General features: G+C 52.5%; 7 protein-coding genes across 7 annotated transcripts; 3 read left to right on the top strand and 4 right to left on the bottom strand.

Annotated features, from left to right (window-relative positions):
- Positions 1-1,998: 1,998 nt before the first annotated feature.
- Positions 1,999-6,882, top strand: BO85DRAFT_440897 (putative histone deacetylase complex subunit (Hos4); the record flags this gene model as incomplete). Its single annotated transcript, XM_025658789.1, has 5 exons — positions 1,999-5,583; positions 5,635-5,848; positions 5,909-5,922; positions 6,352-6,676; positions 6,758-6,882. 5 exons carry the CDS (start codon positions 1,999-2,001, stop codon positions 6,880-6,882), a joined length of 4,263 nt encoding a protein of 1,420 aa, XP_025512911.1.
- Positions 6,883-7,459: 577 nt separating this feature from the next.
- Positions 7,460-9,479, bottom strand: BO85DRAFT_461682 (GID4/VID24 family protein; the record flags this gene model as incomplete). The annotated part of the gene is made up of 3 exons (XM_025661802.1): positions 7,460-7,650; positions 7,701-9,243; positions 9,456-9,479. The coding sequence occupies 3 exons, from the start codon at positions 9,477-9,479 to the stop codon at positions 7,460-7,462; spliced, it is 1,758 nt and encodes a 585-aa protein (XP_025512910.1).
- A 743-nt stretch (positions 9,480-10,222) lies between these two features.
- On the top strand, positions 10,223-11,846 carry BO85DRAFT_89079 (mandelate racemase/muconate lactonizing enzyme family protein). The gene is made up of 2 exons (XM_025665762.1): positions 10,223-10,711; positions 10,767-11,846. Exons 1-2 carry the CDS (start codon positions 10,536-10,538, stop codon positions 11,740-11,742), a joined length of 1,152 nt encoding a protein of 383 aa, XP_025512909.1. The 5' UTR covers positions 10,223-10,535; the 3' UTR covers positions 11,743-11,846.
- Positions 11,814-13,448, bottom strand: BO85DRAFT_426437 (uridine-cytidine N-ribohydrolase). Its single transcript, XM_025658114.1, has 5 exons — positions 13,307-13,448; positions 13,250-13,257; positions 12,971-13,175; positions 12,585-12,901; positions 11,814-12,493 (listed from the first exon to the last, which is right to left on the bottom strand). Exons 1-5 carry the CDS (start codon positions 13,356-13,358, stop codon positions 11,951-11,953), a joined length of 1,125 nt encoding a protein of 374 aa, XP_025512908.1. The 5' UTR covers positions 13,359-13,448; the 3' UTR covers positions 11,814-11,950.
- Positions 13,449-13,610: 162 nt separating this feature from the next.
- BO85DRAFT_451874 (PXA domain-containing protein) lies at positions 13,611-17,666 on the top strand. Its single transcript, XM_025660691.1, has 3 exons — positions 13,611-14,247; positions 14,319-15,120; positions 16,866-17,666. The coding sequence occupies exons 1-3, from the start codon at positions 13,728-13,730 to the stop codon at positions 17,581-17,583; spliced, it is 2,040 nt and encodes a 679-aa protein (XP_025512907.1). The 5' UTR covers positions 13,611-13,727; the 3' UTR covers positions 17,584-17,666.
- Positions 17,618-18,915, bottom strand: BO85DRAFT_89189 (uncharacterized protein). The gene is made up of 2 exons (XM_025665763.1): positions 18,195-18,915; positions 17,618-18,144 (listed from the first exon to the last, which is right to left on the bottom strand). Exons 1-2 carry the CDS (start codon positions 18,724-18,726, stop codon positions 18,041-18,043), a joined length of 636 nt encoding a protein of 211 aa, XP_025512906.1. The 5' UTR covers positions 18,727-18,915; the 3' UTR covers positions 17,618-18,040.
- Positions 18,916-21,365, bottom strand: BO85DRAFT_89060 (centromere binding protein B). Its single transcript, XM_025665761.1, has 3 exons — positions 20,421-21,365; positions 20,338-20,359; positions 18,916-20,276 (listed from the first exon to the last, which is right to left on the bottom strand). Exons 1-3 carry the CDS (start codon positions 20,929-20,931, stop codon positions 19,106-19,108), a joined length of 1,704 nt encoding a protein of 567 aa, XP_025512905.1. The 5' UTR covers positions 20,932-21,365; the 3' UTR covers positions 18,916-19,105.
- Positions 21,366-22,419: the final 1,054 nt, after the last annotated feature.

The following is a 22,419-nucleotide window of genomic DNA, read 5'->3' as shown; positions in this document are numbered from 1 at the left end:
ATCAGTTAGATGTTTTTTCCGCCACATCGTTCCTCGACAGAGTCACTGGTCTTGACCGCCCATCCCCGCCCGCTTTTGGGCCTTCTCGCAGGATACTAACTAACTAAAAACTGTGTACTAATCATTTGAGTTTCTGGATCTGGGTCGCGCGAGTCGACGCATTCGACCCTCAGGCAGAACCGGCCAGCAAGGCCAACAAGGCCAGCAGGCAAAGAGCAGGCTTTCCCCCGGTCGGTCGGGTCGCTTCAATCACGGCTGCAGCTGGACTTGTCCGTCGGAGGTGGGATTGGATGGATAGTGACTGGCGTTGCCCCCCGCTGTACGTAAGGATCAAGGAAGGTAAGTCAGTCTGGTCAGCAGTAGCTGAACTGGTCTCCATCCATTCCATCTTTTCCAAGGTGTCATAGTTGCAACTAGTACCTGGTTATAGGGTAGATACATCCCGTCTGCGTCCGTATTCAGCCTGCGGAAACGGCCAGTGTGGTAATAATCAACACTGACCTACCCTCTTACTGCTTCCCTGACTGCCCATCATTTGCCGTTTCATGGGGTTCGAATAAACGTAAGTACTTTACTTGGCGGGTCACGAATTGTCACATCCCCAGCTATCTATTTATCGAATTTATTCAATTTAATCCACACTTTCCACAGGCCACAGTAGCAGCAAGAAGCAGCGGCAGCAGCAGCAACAGCAACAGCAACAGCAGCCCACCCCTCAATTTCAACGAAATGAATTTCAATACCCTGAATTTCTGTACCGTACTTGGTCAGACTGGGGGACTATCTATGACTAACCAACTAGCGAAAGGCATTTGCTCCGCTGGTGGCCAAATGGCAAGGCCCCCGGTGGTAAGTTTCCCGGGACGAATACTAACTATGACCACTATGACCACGACGACTCGAACGATGAACTAACGATTGATTGATTTCTTCTGCTTGCTGCTTGCTTTGGCTGTTGCTGCTGCTGGCTGCGGCGGCGGCGGATGACTCCTAGCAATCATCATTCATCCCTCGGGGTCGTCGTTTCCACCCCAATGCGTGATTAGTCCAGTAACTACGGGAGCACTACTATTATTACCTGTTATCATCATTATTATGATTATTTGGTCTTGACTGTTGTTATTGTTGTTGTCTAACTGTCGCTGCTACTGCTGCTGCTGTTGTTGTCATTTACGATCATATTAATTTTCTTATTCGTATTCTTATTTCTCCAGTTTCTCTTTCTTTTTAGTCACAATTATTTCCATAACAACTTCTGATTATTTTGCATTCCTATTTTCCTTTTACCCTTTTTTGTTGCTAGTTCGCCCTCCGGATCCTCCAGAAATCTTCACTAACCATCCACTAAGACCCAACTAACTTCACGGACGGCGAACTACTCCTACCGCCCTGGTCCTCCTACCAACTTCCACTACGGGACCGCCATTACCTGGTAATTTCGCCCATCCCAGTGCCCGTCGGCCGTTTCAACTCCTCCCATCTTCTTTCATCTTTTCTTTCTTCCACTATTTCTGTCCTCTCGACTTACTTCTTCTTCCCCCCTTCCAACTTTTCCCATCCAAACCATCCGCTTAGTTTCTTAACTCTTATTTTCTTCCCCTCTTCTTCCTCCCCTCCCTCCCCCTCCTTCTCCTTCATCTTGTCCGATTAATTACTATTTCGACTCCTCTTACACCTCCCGACCGAATTCCCTACTACTTGCTATCCTGTCGCTACCCTCTCTCTTGATCTCACCACCAACGTCGACACCTTTTTCTGGCCCCTCTCGCCACTCTCCAATCGAACCGGCTGTTCACCCTTTTCGCTCTCGCTCTCTACCACCCCAACCTTTCTTTTCGTCCAGTGAAAGGAAATAAGCTGTCACTTCTTATTTACGTTCAGCGTGGTCGAGCACCAGCTTCCGCGCGCAACTGCTGGTGTATCTGACCACGGGTCTTCAAGTCCGCCACGGCCCCCGAAAATGACGAGCAGAACCCCCAGAAATCGAGTGCTACCGCTATGAGTGATGTTGAGGCTGTCTCCTCCCTGCCAGCTTCCCTGGATGCCGGACAAAGCGCTTTTGCTGTCAAGGTGAACCACCAGTCTACCTTGGGTCATCCACCTTCCAAGAGGACCACTCCCCCGGTTGCTCAGGAAGTGGATGCTCCCGCTAAAGAGGTAGATCCTGCTGTCGGGGACGGCGATGGGCCACCGAGCCCCAAGGCTGACTCGGAGGCAGAAACCATAATTCAATCGGGCCGCGAATCTCTGTCGCCTGAGAAGAGACGGAAGTTCATCAAACATGAACCGAAACGACGTGATGATGCAAATGACCATGCTGATGCCGCAGAGAGCGATCTTCCTCCTAATGATTTGCAAGTGAGAAAGCGGAAATCGGCGGACGATGATGATGATGTGCCCAGTGAACGCGACCGTCCGGTGCGCCCGGCCAGCCCTCAGCGGAGGGCCGGCTCGCCACCTGCCCCCATAGTTAAGATCGAGAAGACCGAGGAACCCCAGACGGTACCCAGTCGAGTCGAATCGTCCCATCCGATCACATCCGCCCCCAGAACGTCAAGGAAGCGCAGCTTCAGCGAGAGTGTCGACGGGGAGGCGGATGCTCGTCGAAATGCACGTCAACATCACTCGGCAGCCCCCCGCGACCGGGAGCGACGAGATTTGAATGGGATTTCTCTCCCTCGCCCAACACCGAACGATCGATCTGTCTCACCAGTTCGTTCTCATAAGCGGACAGCATCCGGCCCTCAGCTCAGCAGCGATCTACAACGAAAGAGGAAGGCACCCACCCCGCTCATCTCTGGGGTGCCCAGGCAGAGTTCCGAAGACAGACAGTCCGTCTCCTCATCTACCAGCGGGTCTCCCTTGCCCAGTGCCTATGTACGGAAGGTTGCGTCTGTGGATGGTGCTTCGGCGTCTCCCGCACGGCCTATGGGGCACAAGAAACAGCGAGATCAAAATGGCCGGACGCGACTTGCACGTGCCTGTGCCGCCCAGGAGTTGGAGGTAGCCATGGCTCGACATGCCGAACGACCGGAGGATCTCAATGTTGCTGATAATGCGGGAAATACACCACTACAGATTGCTGCCCTGGAAGGTTGTGCGTCCATTGTCAAGTTCTTGCTAGAGGCTGGCTGTGAGGTCGAGACCAGGAACATTGACAGGGACACGCCGCTGATAGATGCCGTTGAGAACGGGCATCTTGATGTTGTCAAGCTCTTGCTTCAGGCCGGTGCAAATCCCCGCGCAGTCAATGCCGAAGGCGACGAGCCCAGCGATCTGATTCCTTCAGACTCGGAGGACTACGACGAGATACGGCGCGTGATCGAGGAAGCAAAGGCGAACCCACGCCCGAGTCGTCGCTCAGAAGAGCAAACAGGATCTGGGAATAGGGAAACGTCCTCCCGTCGGGTTGCGATCAATAGTCCACGTGAATCGCCACCGGTCAGTGGACAACGAAGTCCGCCTTATGCTGGTATCACGAGCAAAAGGAAGAGTGTCAGGAGCGAGGCTACTCGGAATGATCTACTGTGGACCAAGGCTACACCAGAGAATCTACAAGCATTCGCTGCCAAGGGCGATATCGCTGGAGTTGCCAACATTCTTAATGTCGGGCAAAGGGCGGATCCTGAGTCTATGATCGCCGCAGCCAAAGGTGGTCACGATGAAGTGTTGTCCCTTCTACTTGGCATGGGCGATGCAGATCCGGATCCAGATCCTGTACCGGGCGGCTCTCAAAAGCCGGGATACAACACCCCTATGTTGGCAGCGATTGGCCGAGGCAACCTTCCCGTGATCAAACTGCTCCTTGCTCAACCAAGTTTCAATCCGACTCGCCGTCTCCACAAGGACCGTACCTACTTCGAATTGTCTCGGGAGCGTAGGGCTGATAATTGGGAGGAAGAATACGATCTTCTGCGTGATGCATACGACGACTATATCCGGACAAAGAAGCAACGTAAAGCCGAATTCTCATCTCCGCGACGAGTGCGTGAAAGGGAGAAGGAAGGCAAGCGAACCGGCCGCAGAGAATCACCGTCCCCGGGAGGTCGGCCTAGGAAAGCAATGGCGAGCCCTGGCCGTCGGGACTCGTCTAAAGATGCACTTTCGAAGGAGCGCCGGAGAGAGGCTATGGCTCATGGAAAGGAAAAATCCAGTGCACCTCGTCCGAAGGTTGCCCATGTTGGAGCAGGCGACCAGGATGCGTCGCGTTCGGAACCGGCTCGGTTCAAGGGATCTTCTGCAAGGGAAGGCGAATCTAGTCGTGGCGATGAAGCGCCCAAGAGGAGACGCTTAATTGCTGGACGACCCCCAGACCGTGATCGGAGAGTCCCTAGTTTACCTCCGTCAGAGTCCATCTCGGGGAGAGACGAGAATACCAAGACACGCCCTGATCCTTCTGAATCCGCTACTTCCAAATCTGGAGCGCCGCATTTGAAACGCGGACGCAGCAGTGCTAGTCCCGATCGACCGCGATCCCGTGATACCGATGCCGAACGGCACCCGCGTGATACCCAGAAGAAGAAACGACGTGTGCTGTCGGAGGACGGCACACCTAACATTACCAATGGGGGTGTGAAGAAGAGCCATCCAACCTCGGAAGATCTCAAGACTCCTGCTCGTTATAAGGATGACACCCATGCCATAGAGCCTAAACGGGAACGATCGAGAGAACCTGACGTTCCGTCTAGGACAGCAGAGAAGAACCCCGTGAAGGAGGAGCAAGAGAAGGTTGAGACTCAAGGGTTAGAAGATATTCCTATGGAGGACTCAACAAGCACCGCGGAAGCTGAAGCTAAAGCCAAAGCCGAAGCTCAAGCTAAGGCTGAAGTCAAGGCTAAGGCGGAAGCCAAAGCCAAGGCTGAAGCCGAAGCTCAAGCCCAAGCTGAAGCCGAAGCGCGTCGGCAAAAAGAAGCCGAAAAAGCTGCCGCAGAGCGACAGGCAGAAGAAGAACGCTTAGCGGCCGAAGCCGAGAAGGCTCGAGTAGAAGAGGAAGAGCGGGTAGCGCGCGAGGCTCGTATTGCCCAGGAGAAGGCTGCAGAGGAAGAGCGCAAGCGGATCGAGGCGGAGCAACGGCGGATTAAGCAAGCCGAGGACGAGCGCCAGAGGCGCCTCGAACAAGAAAGGCAGCGCCTTGCTAAACTGCGCAGGGAGCAGGAAGAGCAGGAACAACGCCGGCGAGACGCCCTCCCCAGTCGGCTCAGAGCTGCAGCAAATCTCGTGGGCTCGAATGATCCACTGGCGAAGAGTCATGCATGGCTCAAGAAATTCATGCCAGTGGTGACTGCTGAAACGAAGCAGCTTGATCCATCCTGCGGGCCGACGGTGGCCGAGGAAAAATGGGTTCCGAATTACCTCGTCGCACCATTGCTGGCGACGAACGATCTTCAGTTATCTCAATATGCCACATGGGAGAAGCGCAATGCGACACCTACGCAACGCATGAACTTGTGGCGTGTCACACGAAGGATGCTGGTTCAAGCGGAAGAGACGGAGTTTCTTAGCTCGTCCTTCGAACAGATCATGCAAAAAGACTGCGAAGCACGACCCAAATACTTCGATATGGAACATGTATTTTGGGTTAAGGTATGTTGATCCTGACGAACCAATTGCTTGAGCACGCGCTGACGTATCTAGCTGTCTGATTTCATGGATCTCGTTCCCCACATACCGCACCTTCATGGGTTGGACATACAGTTTCTGAAGATGCACATTGATCAGGAACCCAAGCCGCAGCCCGTGCTGGAGCTGCCGCAGGCTAATGGACATATATCTGGGACGCCGATCGAGGAGGCGCCCGGGCTTTTGGGAGGAAATGGGTTGACTAACGGCTATGGACACAGCCGGCCTAGTACATACGTCTAATTGTTTGTGCTTCAGCGTTCTTTTAGCTTGACGCTAGCCTGTACAGGTGAAATTCTTGATGTATGACTATGATACCTGATGTGAGACGTTGGATAATCAGTCTTGGAGTTCGTAGCGATAGTCGTAGCGATGTTCTCTGCATATGAGTAGTATATGAGTAACCGCAGTATCGCAAAGTATACATACAGATCACGTGACATACCAACAACCTTAACCTTATCGCAACTCACGTGACCATGACTAATGCGTAGGGCACACATTTAGCGAGAAAGTAGCCCAAAATTGCGCGCACCACAGGCCGAGCACCACCACCTACTAGTCTATACAAGAACAAACTACCTCGACTCTTTGAGGATAATCCGACATCTCGTCATACAACACAATCATCAAAATGGTGCGCCTCCCCTCTCTGCTACCAGCTACCTTCCCAACAACACACCACCACGATCAATGAATCAACTAACCAAATGTCTTGATATATGTTTATAGTCGGACGGAGAAGAGACCCAATCCAACCCCGTTGTCGCCGCCGATGAGGTCGAGGTTTCGGCCGACGCTGGCGCCGGTGGCCAGATGTCCGTCTTGGATGCCCTGAAGGGAGTTCTCCGTATCTCTCTCATCCACGACGGACTTGCCCGTGGTCTGCGCGAGGCCGCTAAGGCCCTGGACCGTCGTCAGGCTCACATGTGTGTCCTGAACGAGGGCTGCGAGGAGGAGGCCTACAAGAAGCTTGTTGTGGCTCTTTGCTCCGAGCACAAGATCCCCCTTATCAAGGTCCCTGATGGAAAGATGCTTGGCGAGTGGGTTGGTCTTTGTATGTATACCCCTTTTTATTATCATTTTGGACTTCTCCCGGGGGTGTGGATGGATTGCTAACGTGGGTGGTTGTGTTCAGGCCAGCTCGACCGTGAGGGTAACGCCCGCAAGGTCGTCAACTGCTCTTGCGTCGTCGTTAAGGACTGGGGTGAGGAGTCTCAGGAGCGCTCTGTCCTCCTTAACTACTTCCAGACTGAGCAGTAAATTGCTCGCCTCGATATGAAAGTCTGAGGAGTGGTAGTAGGGGTTTCCACACTTTTTTTTTTTTTACCCCCTTGAGTGGTGTGGTTCGGTCGGTGGTGTAGGGTCCGCGGGGCGGTTATAGGTGTGGGATGTCCTTATATGTGTGTGGTGGTGGTGATGGATAAACTTGGGGGAACCACGGGGTTTGTGAATTTGGTTTTACGGGCTACGGATTCTCTGGAGTGGGTTTGTTCGTCGCTGCTGCTGCCGCGTCTCATTACTTATACTCTTCCATCCTATTGTTGTATCAGCTACGATTTGGGTGTTTCACTTTGTGATAGCGTGGATCAGACAATCGACGAATCATGGTACTCTACTTTTTGTTCTTTCCGGATGTAGATGCACAATGTGTAGATTGGTGTAAGGTAATTGGGTAATATTTGCACAATTTGACATGAATGCTGATACTGGTATAAGAACACCCGGCTATGCAAACATTGTCCCGTTCAACGCCATAATATAAGCAGGGCCCCAAGATTAGCAGTTTACATATGACATATGTGACAGACAGCTGTACCGTGCTGTTTTTTAAAAAAGGTTAGCGGAACCCGTACGAGGGACGCACCATTTTCTTCGACTCTGGTTTCAGTGACAGCTGTTGGTATGGCGAGCTGCCCGGGTCGTAATATAACCCTTCGATATGTCCAGTCTGCCGGTTTAGTGAGATATAGTAGAATCCCGAGATCGTCAGCCCTTGTCGGGAGTCGGTGGGCGTGATGAAACAGCGTTCTGTAGAGCCTTATTAGTATGGCCTTACAGCCTCTGTCAATCGAACTCACCCTTCCATCTCATCAGTATCCACTGCTTGGATAACTGCTCAGTTATCCACTTCCGGCTCACGAGTTTCCGCGTCATTTCCTCATCGCTCAGATTCTTGAATGGCTGCAACTCCCGCCAATATGTACTGTCAATCTCCGCATCTGCTTTGAAGTTCTTTGTTTCGAGCGTATGTTTGTTAAAATCGATAATCTCTCCCTCCAGATATGTGACGATATGTGCATCATGCGCCGGGGTCGTTTTGTCCGGTATGTTGTATGCCTCCATAGTACCCGACAGCGTCATATCTTCCGGGTTGATGCTATGTATGGTGACCTTGACTGGCCAGTTCTCGTCCTTACCACCTCCGAGGTGGTAAATATTATTGGCCAGGTAACGTCGTCCTGTTGTGGTATATACACTAATGCGACTGTTGTCACTCCCATTGACAATCATTGGGTCCTGGGATGCCGATGGGCTGAGCCCTCGTTGTGCGAAAAGCGAGCTCGCACTGCTGGCAGCCCGCTGCGACCCTGAAAAGACCATACCCGGACGAAGCCATGAACTTTCCGGCGGCGGCGCTATCGAACTGATATCGAGGATAAAATCATCCTCGTTCCCGTTGAGGAAATCAGTATGTACAAAACCCCCTGCGGCCGCTGAAGTGAGACTTTCCTCAAATGAGGTTGAATACCGCAGGCGATCCAGATATAGAATGGTCTCCTTTAACCGTGGGTTCGGAGGGTTGTCCATGTGTAACTGTCGATGAGCGCTTATCCGAGCGCGTAGGTCGTTGTGCGTCAGATATCGTTGCGACTCGCCCCGGGCGCTGGGAAGGAAGCGATATGCTCGTGAGGCTGATGAAGGGCCTGGTCGCTCTCGACTCTCATCCGAATCCTGGGAAGCCCGTTCCCGCTCTAATAAATAGTCGTGAAGCGCCCGCGCGCGTGTTCGCGAACCCCGCTGTTGGCGTCGCACCGACTGTAAGAAAGCCTCTGCTGTCGAAAGAGCCGGGTCGCTTTGGCGATTGGAACTGCCGTCAGACGGTTCGTCTGGCAGTGTTGGGGGACTTCGACCAGCGGCATCCCGGCGCGCGTGGCGACGAGCAGCCGCGTAGCGATCGGAGAATCGGCCGAACCATGAGATGGTGTTACTGTCGTGAAGCGGCTCGTAGCCTACATCATCATCATCGTCATCGGAGGCCGGAGCCCAGCCGTATACTGAGCGGGAATTCGACATCTGACCTTCGTAGTTGGGGAGATTGGTCAAGTTGGGGTTGCCGGAGGCGTCGCGTTGACGGCGCACGATGGGGATGCGGCGGTTGATTTCGATGCGCAAGTGGGACGGATCATCCAGCTCCATGGGCTCTAGATCGAAATCAGACGCGATTTGCTGTCGACGTCGGCGCTGGCGACTGAGTGAAGAAGTCGAGTCTGGTGGGGAGCGCACACGAGATCGGAGAAAGCTCACGTTATCATCATGAGCGTCATCGGACACGGCTGCGGGGAGCGAGGGAACAGGCAAGGAGAGCGCGGTCAAAGGCCGAAACGAAGAAGCGGAAGACGACTGAGCGGGGGGATCCTGTGATAAAAAGGAGAGAAGGTTAGAGTGGAAAATGTCGATGGCATCAACCGAGAAGGCAAGGCACGTCACAACATCGGCTTGGTACCTCAATCCCACGGTCTGCGCAGAGTCAAAGTGGCGACCGTCCCGAGGTACGGGGATACGCAGGAACAATCGACATGGATGGAGGGCCAGAGCGAGTAGTGACAACTTACCGATGGCGAGTTGACGGGGGGCATGATCTGAGTGAAAGCAACAGGTGTAGATCGAGTGGCGGCGGAGAGGCAGTCCGCCAGGGAGGAAGATGGATGATGGGAGATCGCATCCACCAGGAGGCGGTTCAAGGAGAAAGGAAAATCCCCAACAAGTAGTAGCTCAAATCGAGGAGCCGGAGCGAGTGAAACATAAATTCCCGACCGTTGGAAGGGTGCAAAAAGACGAGCGGCGATGCCGAAGCAACAGAATGTGAGGAAGAAGATGAGGTTTTTGACTTGCAGGAAGTTCGATTCCAAAGCAAATCCAAAAGCCGCCGAGTCACTGGATTGCCTAATCGGGCACCCCTCGCCGACTTCTCGTTTGAACTTCCTTCCTTTAGTTTCCCTTACAATCTCTTCCGGGAGACTTTATGCCTTCCTTGTACCTGCTGAATTTATCTCCATCGCTGCATAGTTGTCTTTGACATCTTAAACATTCCTCATACACAACGGGGCTCACCCCCTCCATCCTCCGACGCTGGGTTCTGTGCCTGGACAGAACCCCGGATGTGCCCCATAGTTATACTCCACTAGACCATTTAGATATCTACGTACAACAATCATCACGCTACGCACTTTATTTTCCAATCAAAGGGGAAGACCTGCACAGCCGTCTCATCCATCTTAGCGAAACATGCAAGGGATTCTCATCGAACTCCACTCTTGAATACCTCACGCACCCCGGAATTATGTGAACTAATGCAGGATGACAGCGTCCGTCTATAAGCCGAGTCCACTATGGCTTTAACGGTGCGTTTCATGCCAAAGCCAATCTCCTCTCATTCCTGGGCATCCTGCATGGTCTGGTCTTGGTCGATCGGATGCCGTGTCGCCAAGTTCCACCATTGCGAGAACCCATCTATTCATCCTCTCCGTGATGGAGCCATGTCGGTAATTCGGCCTGGTAGACGGAGCAACTCCGATTGCTCTTCACCATCATAAATATCACTTGTTGTCTCATTGCGTCGTCTATATTGTGTATCTGCCAGCCCACCAGGAGATCGACTCATTCTCAATCAGCAAATATAGTCACTCGCCAGCATGGTCAAGATCAAGTCCATCGAGTACTTCCGCGTCCCTCCCCGTTGGCTCTTCGTCAAGATCGTCGATGAAGATGGCCAATGCGGTTGGGGTGAGAGTACTCTAGAAGGCCATACCGAGGCCGTTGAAGGCACATTGAATGCTCTCTGCAAGCGGTTCCAGGGTTACGAAGCCGAGTACATATCCACCCTCCCTGCTGGGCAAGGCATCCAACTAATCTCGAGTGACCAGTGAAATCGAACACATATGGCAAATGGCCTGGCGTCTGGGTTTCTACCGCGGAGGCCCGGTCTTCATGTCCGCCATTTCAGGAATTGACATCGCACTCTGGGATCTGAAGGGCCGTCGCCTTGGCGTCCCCATCTACCAGCTCCTCGGAGGCAAAGTCCGGAACAAACTGTCCGTCTACGCATGGATCGGAGGAGATCGGCCCTCCGATGTCGAAGCAGCCGGGAAAGCTCGTCTCGCGCAAGGCTTCAAAGCCATCAAGATGAATGCTACCGAGGACATCAACTGGCTCGATTCCCCTCGTGCGTTGGACTCCTCCGTCGAACGGCTGAAAACCGTCAAAGCACTCGGCTTAGACGCAGCCCTCGACTTCCACGGCCGCCTCCACAAACCAATGGCCAAACAGCTCGCCAAAGCCCTGGAACCGCACCGCCCTCTTTTCCTGGAGGAGCCGCTCCTCTCTGAACATCCCGAAGCCATCAAGCAGCTATCGGATCAAGTGTCTTGCCCCATCGCCCTCGGTGAACGCCTCTACAGCCGCTGGGACGTGAAACGCTTCCTAGAAGACGCGAGTGTGGACATCCTCCAGCCCGATATCGCTCACTGCGGAGGCATCTCCGAGCTACGACGCATAGCTTCCATGGCTGAAACGTATGATGTTGCAATTGCCCCACATTGTCCTCTGGGATCCATCGCTTTGGCGGCGTGTATGCAGGTGGACTTGGCGACTCCCAACTTTGTCATTCAGGAAATGAGTCTGGGGATGCACTATAATACGGAAGCAGGCGAATATGATATTACTAGCTACGTCAAGGATCCTAGCGTATTCTCCGTCAAGGATGGATATGTGGATGCTCTGACAGCGCCGGGGTTGGGAATTGACGTGAATGAGGAGCTGGTCAGGCAGTTGGCGGTAAACTCCGAACCATGGGCACCTAAGGAATTCTTTGGACCTGATGGGGGCATCCGCGAGTGGTAGCTTCTTTGAAAGTTGTTTAGTGTATCTAGCATAGCGTGAATAGATAGTGTTGACCTATACGAAAGCATGATGAACCGGGCTATGCAGTATTTCTTTTATCTAATATATCTATGTACTATTCATTGAGAAGCAATTCTCAATATTCTAATATCAAATATCGCCTCCAAAGGGAGAAAAGTCCTGCATAACACATGCCGCAGAAACAACATTAGGCCTTCCTTGCCGCATTGCACTTATCCGCCCGCTTGATGCAGTCATTGATCATATGCCAGAACGCATCCAGATCCACACCACGGGGAATGCAAACCGCGTTAGGGTTCGCCTCAACCACAGACCGACCCAGCGAGCCCACCAGCGCAATGTCAGTTCCATGGAGTCCGTCTGTGATGACATTGACGGAGAAGCGCTCTCCGCCGCGGTCGTCGAACTTCAGAACCTGGTCGGGGTGGCTCTTCGCGTAGGCAGGGTTCAAGTTTGACAGGATGACCGCCACAGCAAGGGGGTCATGCAGGGGAGGACCGGTGGAAAGACCGAAGACGGTTTCGTAAGTATTGGCGAAGAAGATCAGGAGCTCGTATAGCATCTGACGCAGGGTGGTGGGCTCGACGGAGGCATCGTCCACGCCGTGGCGGACGAGGTTCCGGACGCTCTGGTCGGCAAGGACTTGGTGGGTGAGGTCGAGAGTAATCAAAGTGGTCTTGGATGCAACGACTGGGTCGCTGAAGATGGCTTGGGAGGCTTCGGGGTCACACTGGTTTTATATGGTGTTAGTAATGTTAGATACAGGAGGTCGGTCTCTTAAGAGAAGGTGACTTTGGGAGGTAGTAGTATAGGGGACATACGTAGATGTTGAACTCAGCAAGGGGCGTTACATTGCCAATTCTGTTTTCTTGTCCCTCAAGTCTGCTCATGGGAGCGTCGGTGAATCCTTCACCAACACCTCCACCCATGATGGTCAGACCGGCAATGTGCTCCGCAACCTCGGGGAAAGTCGCGAACAATAGGGCAACATTGGTCAATGTGCCGGTTGCAACAACCCATGGTGTACCCTTGGGGTGCGCCATGAGGGCATCCCGCATGGCTAGAATGGGGTTCTTGTCTGTGATCGGGGCCGTCGAGGCCTTGGGCAGGAGGTCGGTACCGTCCAGACCAGAGTCACCTATATTTCTCAAAGGTTATTCTCACGGGCTTCTGCTTTAGTGGAAGCACATTCATGCGCAATGCTTACCGTGGATATTGGGCGCATGGAGAGCGGGTCTGCAGAAGGGCTTCTTGCTTCCGGGGTACACGGGGATCTCTGGCCGGCCGATGGCCTCCAAGACCCGAGTGGCATTGATAGTGGTATTCTCCAAGGAGGCATTGCCGTGAATGGTGGTAATACCGAGAAGCTTCAGCGAGGGATGGTGTGCAGCAAGGAGAATGGCGAAAGCATCCTATATATGGGCCAAAACTCCTGAGTGGTTAACCTTGTATACTTGATTTTCTCTGACTCATAGATTATACTCACATCGTGGCCTGAGTGCTTGTTAGCGTAGCTACACTTGGATGGAAAAGAAGTACCTACCTGGATCACAGTCCAGCCACAAGGGGATCGGCGTGTCCACTGAGGAAGCCATTGTATAGCGCTACCAAAAGATATAAAGGGAAAAAAAAGGAGAAAGAGGGGACGCCGAGATGACAGCGAAAAGCGATTGCGGGGATTGCAGACAGATAAGAAAACCCCGTGCCGATAAGCCTTATCGGCGGGCACGGGTTCAGATCAGCCCTAAGCCCTACCTTCCCGATACGGCAGGGACAGAGCGTCATCCCTCCAAGTCCGTCGCAGTTGCCGCGGCTTGCTGCTCTTGCTTCCCCTGCCTGATGGCATTCTCACCGGGAGCGCCTTTCTCTCCGACTGCTTGATTTCTTATATCTGCTCTGTACATACTAGGTATCATAACGGTCTACTCCTTTTGCTCCCGTGCTGCCTGCTTTCCTGCGATGAGATGACCAGCGACCCTCTCCGCCCGGGCCTCCATCCGCTGTCGCATCTCAAAGCTGGCCCAACGACCTCCAGCTCGAAGTCGACGGCTGTGCCTTCGTCTCCAACTCTGCAGTCTTTTGCCCAAACTCCGACGCGCCCGCAGCCAGTCAAACATGCCAGTCGAGAGGATTCAGTTAATGCGACGAGCGACAAGGCGACGATTGCTCTAATTCGACGCGTCCTATGTCCTCAAGCTGGTAACCATGGGGGTGCCACTACTCCTCAGCCTCCGGAAGATCTGCTGCCTCCACTTACGAGCTCGAATGAGGTAGATCGTCAGCTTTATGCGCTGATTGCCATCATCGTCAAGGAGTTTGTGTACACTTGGTACTCAAAGATCACATCGGATCAGGTGCTCGTGAACGAACTCCTGCAGGTCATTGCACACTGCACCCGCGCTCTTGAGCAGAGGTTGCGCGAGGCCGATGTTGCGCAGCTGTTTCTTGATGAGATTCCTGCTCTCGTTGAGAGGCACATTACATGTAAGACCTTGCGTCTTGTCCGACGTCTAAGGAGAGGTACATGAGCTGACCGCGGCCTTGGTTGTCTATAGCATATAGACTAGCGAAGCAACAATCAGAACAGTCTTCGATATCTCCTCCGCTCCGCGAGCTTTATCATGCTCTGAATCCGCATCCAGGCCTCTCACCGATTCCCGACCCATCAGACGCTCAAGCTGTTGCACAGCAAAGAGAAAATGAATCAATCTATCGGCAACTATTGGTTCACGGCATGTTAGCGGTGCTACTTCCCACGGAAGACCTGGAAAATGCTTCTCTGCGGACTCTGCTCGGCGACATCCTGGCAGATCTTGTGCTGGGCAACGCAGTGGCCGGGAAAATCAGCGAAGGATGGTTCTTGTGGGACAGTATCACGAAGGTGGTGGACAGAGTAGGGCGCAATGAACAGGATGAGGATGCAGCGACTGCAACAATGCGTCAGCGATCCAGACTTCACAAGTACGGTCTTCTCTCTCAAGAAGCGTTCACGGAAGGTCATTCATCGTCTCAAGTCCAAGTGCCAGTTCCCGACTGGATCTGGCAAGCGCTACAATATGTCTACATGATCTACGTGACTTTACGTTTCATTGTGATCGGCCTGTTTCGCGTTGCATCCGCTCCTCCGGTTACTGCGTCCCTGACACCATGCCCTCCAACCAGCAACGCGGACGGACCCCCCTCGTGCGCAACCTCCAAGAAGCGCCCGGTGCTGGACTACCGATTGTATGGCATGGTCTCGCAAGTGATGGATGTGCCGCAGCGGATGCCTTGGCTGTGTGGAATGCTCGCACTGATCCAGTATCTGATCCTGGCCGGTCCAGGTAAATTGGGTGATACGGATAGTGTTCTTGATAGGTGAGTCGCACATCCCGATTTGAAATTTTCTAAACCCTACCCCCCTCCATCATCACTCGCAAGCAATCTCCTACAGGCCACGGATGGCCGTTGGATTCAGATGGGTGTTTCGAAGCGCGAGACGGCGCGACCCTAAGGGGCATGTGGTCTCCCAACTGTGGAGAAGCGGTACGGTTGGATCTCCGAACCATGATCTACGCAGGCGGCGGCGACCGGTGTGTTTGCGAGAGTGATGGTCAAGAGGATGATGGTGCGCAGTGGTCGAGAAGCAAGCCATTGGAGTAAAGACGGCGGGCCAGCAGGAGTATGCAGGTGGGATGCGCATTGCGCGCATGCTGCAACGATCACTTGATCGCCTGGTGGATGGCAGCCCCCGCCCGCCCTCGTCTTCTTGACTCTCATTCGCCCAGCCCCTGGCCGTCTCGTCATTACCAACTGTGACCGGCGCGTACTGTTTTCTTACCAGACGGGTACCGTCCGTTACATGACACCGGACTCTCGTCTGGCTTGCCAGTTCTGCAGACATCAAATTTCCAGTTGATTAAACTGCTAGCTAGCATGTTGGACGGGCGGGCTGGCTGGCTGGCTGGCTGGCTGGCTGTGCCCCCTCTTCCTCTTACCCCCCCGGGGGAAGAAAAGAGGAGCTTTGACATCCTCTGGTCATGCCATCCGGGACTGGGGTGCCTTCGGACATACCGAACTGCTACTTACTTTCTAAATTGCTCTTCCGTTGGACCTGGTTTGGTCTGCAAGTCTGCTGCCGTCTGTCAATGGGTCTGTCAATTTGGGCCGTGGGCTGGCCCGGCCCTTCCGTCCCGTCCAGCTCCAGCTCTCTTTTTTTGTGCCGTGCACAACCTGGTCGGAGGGGCAGTCAAACAATGATCGCGGCATCGATCGCACAAAGATTAAGAGGGTGGGAACCATTGAAAAAAGCAATTTTCGCACTACTGGCTAGTCGACCACCTCCTTCGAAGTTAAATCGAGCGAAGACCGCCTATCCCTGCCCCTGGAAATGGGCGTAGTCGAGGTCCTGGCCCACGGACCGACGCTAATGGGCCTTCAAAATGAATCATGACGATCAGGCACCTATTGGTTGAGCGAAACGGTTTTATGACTTGGGGAATTGCATGGATAGGGCGGAATCTCGTCCTGTTCTCCATTTTCAAGCCAATCAATCACCTAGTTCGCCCCCATTTTTTCTTTCTGAGATGGAATCCCGGCCATGACTCGCCGGGGCCCTATGGTGCGTTCAGACACGCTTTTGGAGGGCGCCTAGGTTGGGTTTCCCCCGAACAACGCCTGAATCGTCATCTTTCTCTGCTCCGTTGCTGGACGGATGAACGAATCCGAGGCGCTTATGCTCTCAGTCCACGACCTTGTCGTCATCTTCACCACTGGCAGCATCTCCATTCGCACCAATGGCTGGCCCAAGCTCCTGTACTGCCCCCCTAGCCAAGCAGATCCCTCTTCTAGTGCTACTGGACTTGCTCACTTTATCGGAGTGTGGCCGTCATTACTATCCTGATGGGGCAAACCGCTTCTCCACAGTCTGAGATTCTGTCAAGTGTCAACTGTTACCTCGGGGCTATCGCGGACCTCCCCGTGTGATTCGACTGTTGACTCCTTCTGTTTCCCCTTCGGGATGAATGCCTTACCTTGAACCTAATTATCGTTTTTCAGTTCATTTTCAATGTTCAGAAAATTATTAATTTTCTTTTTTCTTACGTTTTTCTTTTCTCCACTAGGTTCCTTCACGAGACCATCCGCGATCACGTCCTTACCCCCGCCCTTTTTCCAAACCTGCTTCTTGCGACTAGGGCCGCGCTCTTTCCTTTGAACGCCCGGCCAGCTTCCACAGCGGCAGATGGTCGCGCCGCGGCTTCGGCGCCGCAGCTGTCCGTGCAGCCTCCAGCATCTCCTATAGTGAAAGGGTCTGTTAACGACGCCGCTGGCGCAAGTGACGCTTGCAGTAGCGTTTCCTCGTCTGGTGTCTCCGCGACAGCGCCCTTATCGCCGGATCCGCGGCCTTCCACGCCCGACGTTGCTTCTATCAAGCGACGCTGTGCGGCCAGCATTCTCTCCCGGCTTCCTCGCCCAATCGCACGTCGTTTCTTCGGTGTCCCGTCTTTTTCTATCGAGCATAACCCGTCGTCCCGACGCCCAGGGCGACTGAATAGCTCCGACGAGCCTGAATCGCCCTGGCTCGACTCTCCCCAGGCGTCATCCACGGTCTCACCCGCAGATTGCGGCCACGAGGAGTCACTCCTACTCGCTGCCGTTGAGGAGGTTCTCGACCTCTTTGCCGATGATTATTGCAACAAGCATTTAATATATTCCATCATAGAAGCCATTCTCACAACGCTCCTTCCGGAGTTGTCTGAGCGCAGCATCGCCGAGCTAATGGAGGACAGGGGGGTACCCCTGGCATCTAACTTGACTCCGCCTACCCATGCGGGCTCATAGACGGCGTACAGTGTACGCGGAGCGCTACATCGAGATATTCCCTTCCCCTAGGATAGTAATGTTAATGATACCAATATCGCATAATAACCCTTCTTTCAGGGTTCAGTTCTTGCTGAGATCCCGTAGACAAGTAGTGCTTAAGCCACTCATATAAGCGGTATGTAACCCTCCATCACCACGTGCCCAAGCTGTGGTGGCTTCTGGTGGCAACTAGGGCGTGTCACCAGAAAATGTGGGCCCAAACTAAGTGGAAGTAAACATTTCCCTTAGCTCAACTCTCATGCATGCCCCAGAATACATCCGTTGCAAAGAGGGTTTTTTCTTTTCTCGACTCCACCCGCCAATGGCATAAATTCAAAAGCGTCACGTAGTAGTAGCAATACACCAATGGGCTTGATGTGAAATCACCAAAAAGAGCGACAGCATAGTAGATAGGTAGTAGTATGATACGTAATGGTTACAAACACATGTCGGCATGGACAGACAGACAGGCCAAGTACCGGGATGGTACAAAAATGCCATCTTGCCTGGGCCGAACGTCAAAAAAGAAACGAGGCAAACCTGCAGAAGAGTCAACGAATGAGAAGGCCTCCCGATCCAGGCGTGCTAGCCGTGGGGAGGGGGGAAGCCCCGGTTGCTGGCAGGCCGAAGGACCTGACAGGGTCCCTTATGGATGGGTGCCTTATCTGTCGAATTAGACCAGCCCATCTCCCCAGAGACAGCGCATAAAGGACCGGGGGGAGGATCAAACAAGGTATTAGTTGGTGGGAATAGCGCAGAATGCGGTGTGAAAAAATAATAATCACTAAAGCAACGACAAATAAGAAAGAAGAGAAGTAAAGAGGGAAAAGAAAAAAGAAAAGCCACAATTAGTCTGGATACCGTATGATCACGAGTCTTCCAGGTTGTTTGCCAGTAGTGTTTACCCCGGCTGGCAGCCCTATCAACGCACATCAGGTTAATGCACAAGGATTCCAAAAGATGTTCCATGAACAGAGGAAAGCAAGGAAGGACAGGTACAGAATAGTGACACAAGTGCAGATGCAGGCAAATCCGCGCGAGCGGGTAAGTTCTGGATAATATGCTCGTCTCGAGACAGAAGTATATGAGCCAAATAGTAAAAAAGACAAAAATAAAAAACATCCCAACGGCCGTATTCCAAAGCGACACTCCTCTCAACACCAAAAGGTCCTGCGAACAGGACCAAGCACCTGCGTTCCCTTCCCTTTAGACCGGATATTTGAGGTTGCCCTCGCGCGGTGTATCATCAACAAAAGAGATTTTTCTCAGGGCCTCGGCAGTATCGCAGAGCCACTGACTGACACATTCGATCTGGCATGAAAATGCAATGGTAAAGCAGAAGACCGCCCGGTAAACATAATCATATGTGGTATAATGAAAAGAGCAATAGAGAAACACCAAAGAGAATATTAGGATAATATGCCAAAGGTAATGATCACATGTAGTCGCTACATGTTTATGATGCCATGGTTCGGGAGATCACTGGCAAAAACAGGACTGTCTAGCCAAGGCTGTGGATGCTCCTCTTCCTGTTCAATTGAGGTGAATCTTCATGTTCGTCAATTCGAGTGAGACCCCCCGGAAGGGTCACTTGCTGTGCCTTGGCGAGCTCAAGCCTTTCCATCAACTTCCCAATTGTCATGTAATCATCTGCCCCAAGTCCTGACGGTTGCTGTTTGAAGTAATTCATCACGAGCTCTAGTGCTCTCCTAGCTTCATCCTGGGTTGGCGAACCCGGGGAGCTAACCGGAGACACAGTGTTGGACTTCGAGAACAATGGTGGATGTATGGACTTGGCTTTAAATTCCGGATTGCTCCGATTGCGTTTGATTGTATTCGCAGACGTATCAAGCGCTGGGAGGAATTTCTGGTCGTGATGTTCCTCAGGGGGAGCTTGATGTTCTGAGATTGAGAGTGACTGTCGTAGTGCGGCTTTTGTCAAATGCTCGGAGTTTTCATCAGGGCACATAAGGTTCGGGTCGGACGAACTGAGCGGAAATGTTTGGCTGCGTGGTCTGGTGGAATTGCCATCCACGGATGAACCAAGGGACTGGCTAGTAGGAGTAAATGGACTTTCGGTCACGAAAGTGGATGTCGGGCTGGTAACCCCAGCAGAGAAAGAGCATGTTGTGTCCAGTGAGGTTGTACTCTTGGTATGCGTGTGCTGATAGTCACTTGCAATCTCTGCAAGGCTCTGGACAAGCTCGCCCCTGATATTCTCATTGCTCTGGACCGGTGATAGCGGCAATGGTGATAGGAAGCCTGTGGGGGATGTAGGCGAGAGTAGGGTAGGCGATTGAACCGCGGACGCCAGTGCTGAATCGATGCTCAAACAAGTAGGGCTATCCGATTCGCTCTTTGTACTGGCCCAGGAGCCCTTGCGATTCCTTGCACCCATCAAATTATACTTGCGTTTGAATTTCTCCAACCAACTGGTACTTAGCACCTTCTCCTTGCCGTCTGAACTGCCACAGGTACTAGCAAAGAAAAGGGCCTTCTCACGTATCATCTCATCGTTCAACGGGTAGCCCTGTTTCTGGTAGTTCCGTGCCCAATTAGACAAAGCCTTTTCAATATCTGGGACTCTTCCTTTGGCACGCTTGATGGGAGATCGACTGCCATCGTCTGGATTGAGATACTTATCCTTCTGCCGCAGGACCTTTGAGACAGTGCTTTAATCATACCAGTTAGACGATTTTCTCAGCGAGTGGGATCCTCTAAGGGTGACTTTACCTTCTTTCGACACCAAATAATGCTGCAAAATGTACTAGTTAGTCTGAAGTATCTTCCCTCAGTAGGATTAGAGAACGCTTTACCTCCAATGTCTGTTTGCTTGGCTGTCTTATTCTCCTCGTGATAAAGACACATCCGCCGACGGTCTTCATCTGTCAGAGTCCTGCGAGGCGTTGGGTTGCTATTCGACTTTCCACTGGATGACTTGCCGGATGATGATTTCCCAGCCGTCGACTTGCCTGTAGATGCCTTGCTAATAGATGCCTTGCGAGGAACTTCTGGCATAGTTGGCACCGGGGCCAGTGTGGGTGGTGCCTGCATCAAGGGTACAGCTGGCATGCCCGGTTCCGGGAACGGCCCTTGGTTTGAAAGCATACTAGGCCAGGAACTCGGGGGTGGAGGCATAGCTATTGGCAATGTCTCATAAGGTGGAGGGATATCGACGCCATAGGATGGATCTAGTGGTACGACTCCGTATCCAAAAGCTTGGTATTCCAGCGTTGGAGACTGCTCGGAGGGACTGAATCCACCTATATCAAGCCAGGAAGTCTGCGCAAAGTCATGTTCCTGCGCATGGCTGCTCTCTGTGTCCATGTCTGGCGAGCGAGCCCTAAGCGTGGAGGCTGTATGCGGAGGATGAGAGATTAAGAGGGGTAGTGATATCACAATTGTTCGTGAGTGGTGGTGATGGTTGCACCGAAGTCAGTGCCCGACGAGGACAGTCTATCGGCGCACTATAGAGGTTATAAAGACCGAGATCGGGTGATTTGGGAATCGATAGACGGGTGAAAAAAGCAAAGAAAAGGAATGTCCAGTAACGACGGACAGCTTAAGGCCAAGACGAGGTAGGCAGACGCATGTTCGAGCTTGAACGGATGATAGACGAGAAAGATGGTGCGATTACGGAAGCTGAGGCGCTCGCATGCATTAACTGGAGCGGATGGAAAGCGAAGATCCTCGGGAGCAAATCTCCTTCACACTCGTAGTTCGGAAAGGTTCCTAGAGTAGTAGCGCATACCAGACACCTGCAGCAGGCTTGGAGTCTGATCTTTTTCTGTACAAGGGGGGAAAAGAACGGAAAAATGGAGAGGCGGGTCGTCTTATGGGGGAGGGGTGGGAGGAAGTGCGGCGGGTGGGTAAAGCCTGGAGTTTAAAAAAGGGACAGGCCAGGCCACCGGCACAGGGACGATCAGGGAAGGAAGAGAATCAATTGGAGAAGGAAACAACGACTAGGAGATGGGAGGTAAAAGGGTAAGGTACGGAAGGTACGTCAGTTCACGGACAAAACTGGGCGGAGAAGGCAGTAGTAGTAGTAAATGCAGTAGTAGCAGTGGTTGTAGTGGTTGCAGTAGGTTATGGAAGGGAAAGTAAGTAGCAAAAGTAGTAGATATAGTAATACCCAATGCATGGATGTAGTAGGTTTGTGCAGTACCTACTGAGTACGAACTAAGGGAAAATGTACCTAGAGCGTATTTCGTGGTATACTTACTCCTACTATTTCAGGTTCTAGCTGGTAGATCAGTCGGTAACCTCCGTACTGATGTCCCGACTGGAGATTACTAGTACTAGTAGTAAGTCGTAAATGCTCTAGGTAACCTGCTTCCTGTTCTGCATCAGCCGATGAGAATCGATACAGATAGATAGGACCTCCTACCCGGAAACTAAGTACTACGAAGTTACTGAGATACATCGAAGGGCTGGATCCCACCGATATTGAAGAGGGGACCCCCCGGTTCGTTGATACCTAACCTATCAGATCTATCCAAGGAGATTATTACGGACAGCCAGACACGAGGCCGCCGCCGACGATGCGATACATCCAGATTTCCAGATAGCGAGAAACCTGGAGCTGTGGGTGAAATAGAGAGAAAAGGGAAGGTTTAGGGGGGGACTAATATTCAAAAAAGAAAAAAGAAAAATAAGAAAAATCAGAAAATAGAAAAAAACAAATAATAATAAAAAATAAGAAAATAAAAAGACGCAGGTCTTGCACGACGATTGGGCCGCGAAATCGAATAGTAATTCAGAGTGAAGGCAGGCACGCTAAACCCCAACCAGATGATGGGTGGGGGAACTGCCGCT

The sequence above is a fragment of the Aspergillus piperis genome, assembly GCF_003184755.1.
Source record: "Aspergillus piperis CBS 112811 unplaced genomic scaffold BO85scaffold_17, whole genome shotgun sequence".
In the NCBI taxonomy this organism is placed as follows: domain Eukaryota; kingdom Fungi; phylum Ascomycota; class Eurotiomycetes; order Eurotiales; family Aspergillaceae; genus Aspergillus; species Aspergillus piperis.
This window is presented reverse-complemented; position numbering and strand designations above follow the sequence as displayed.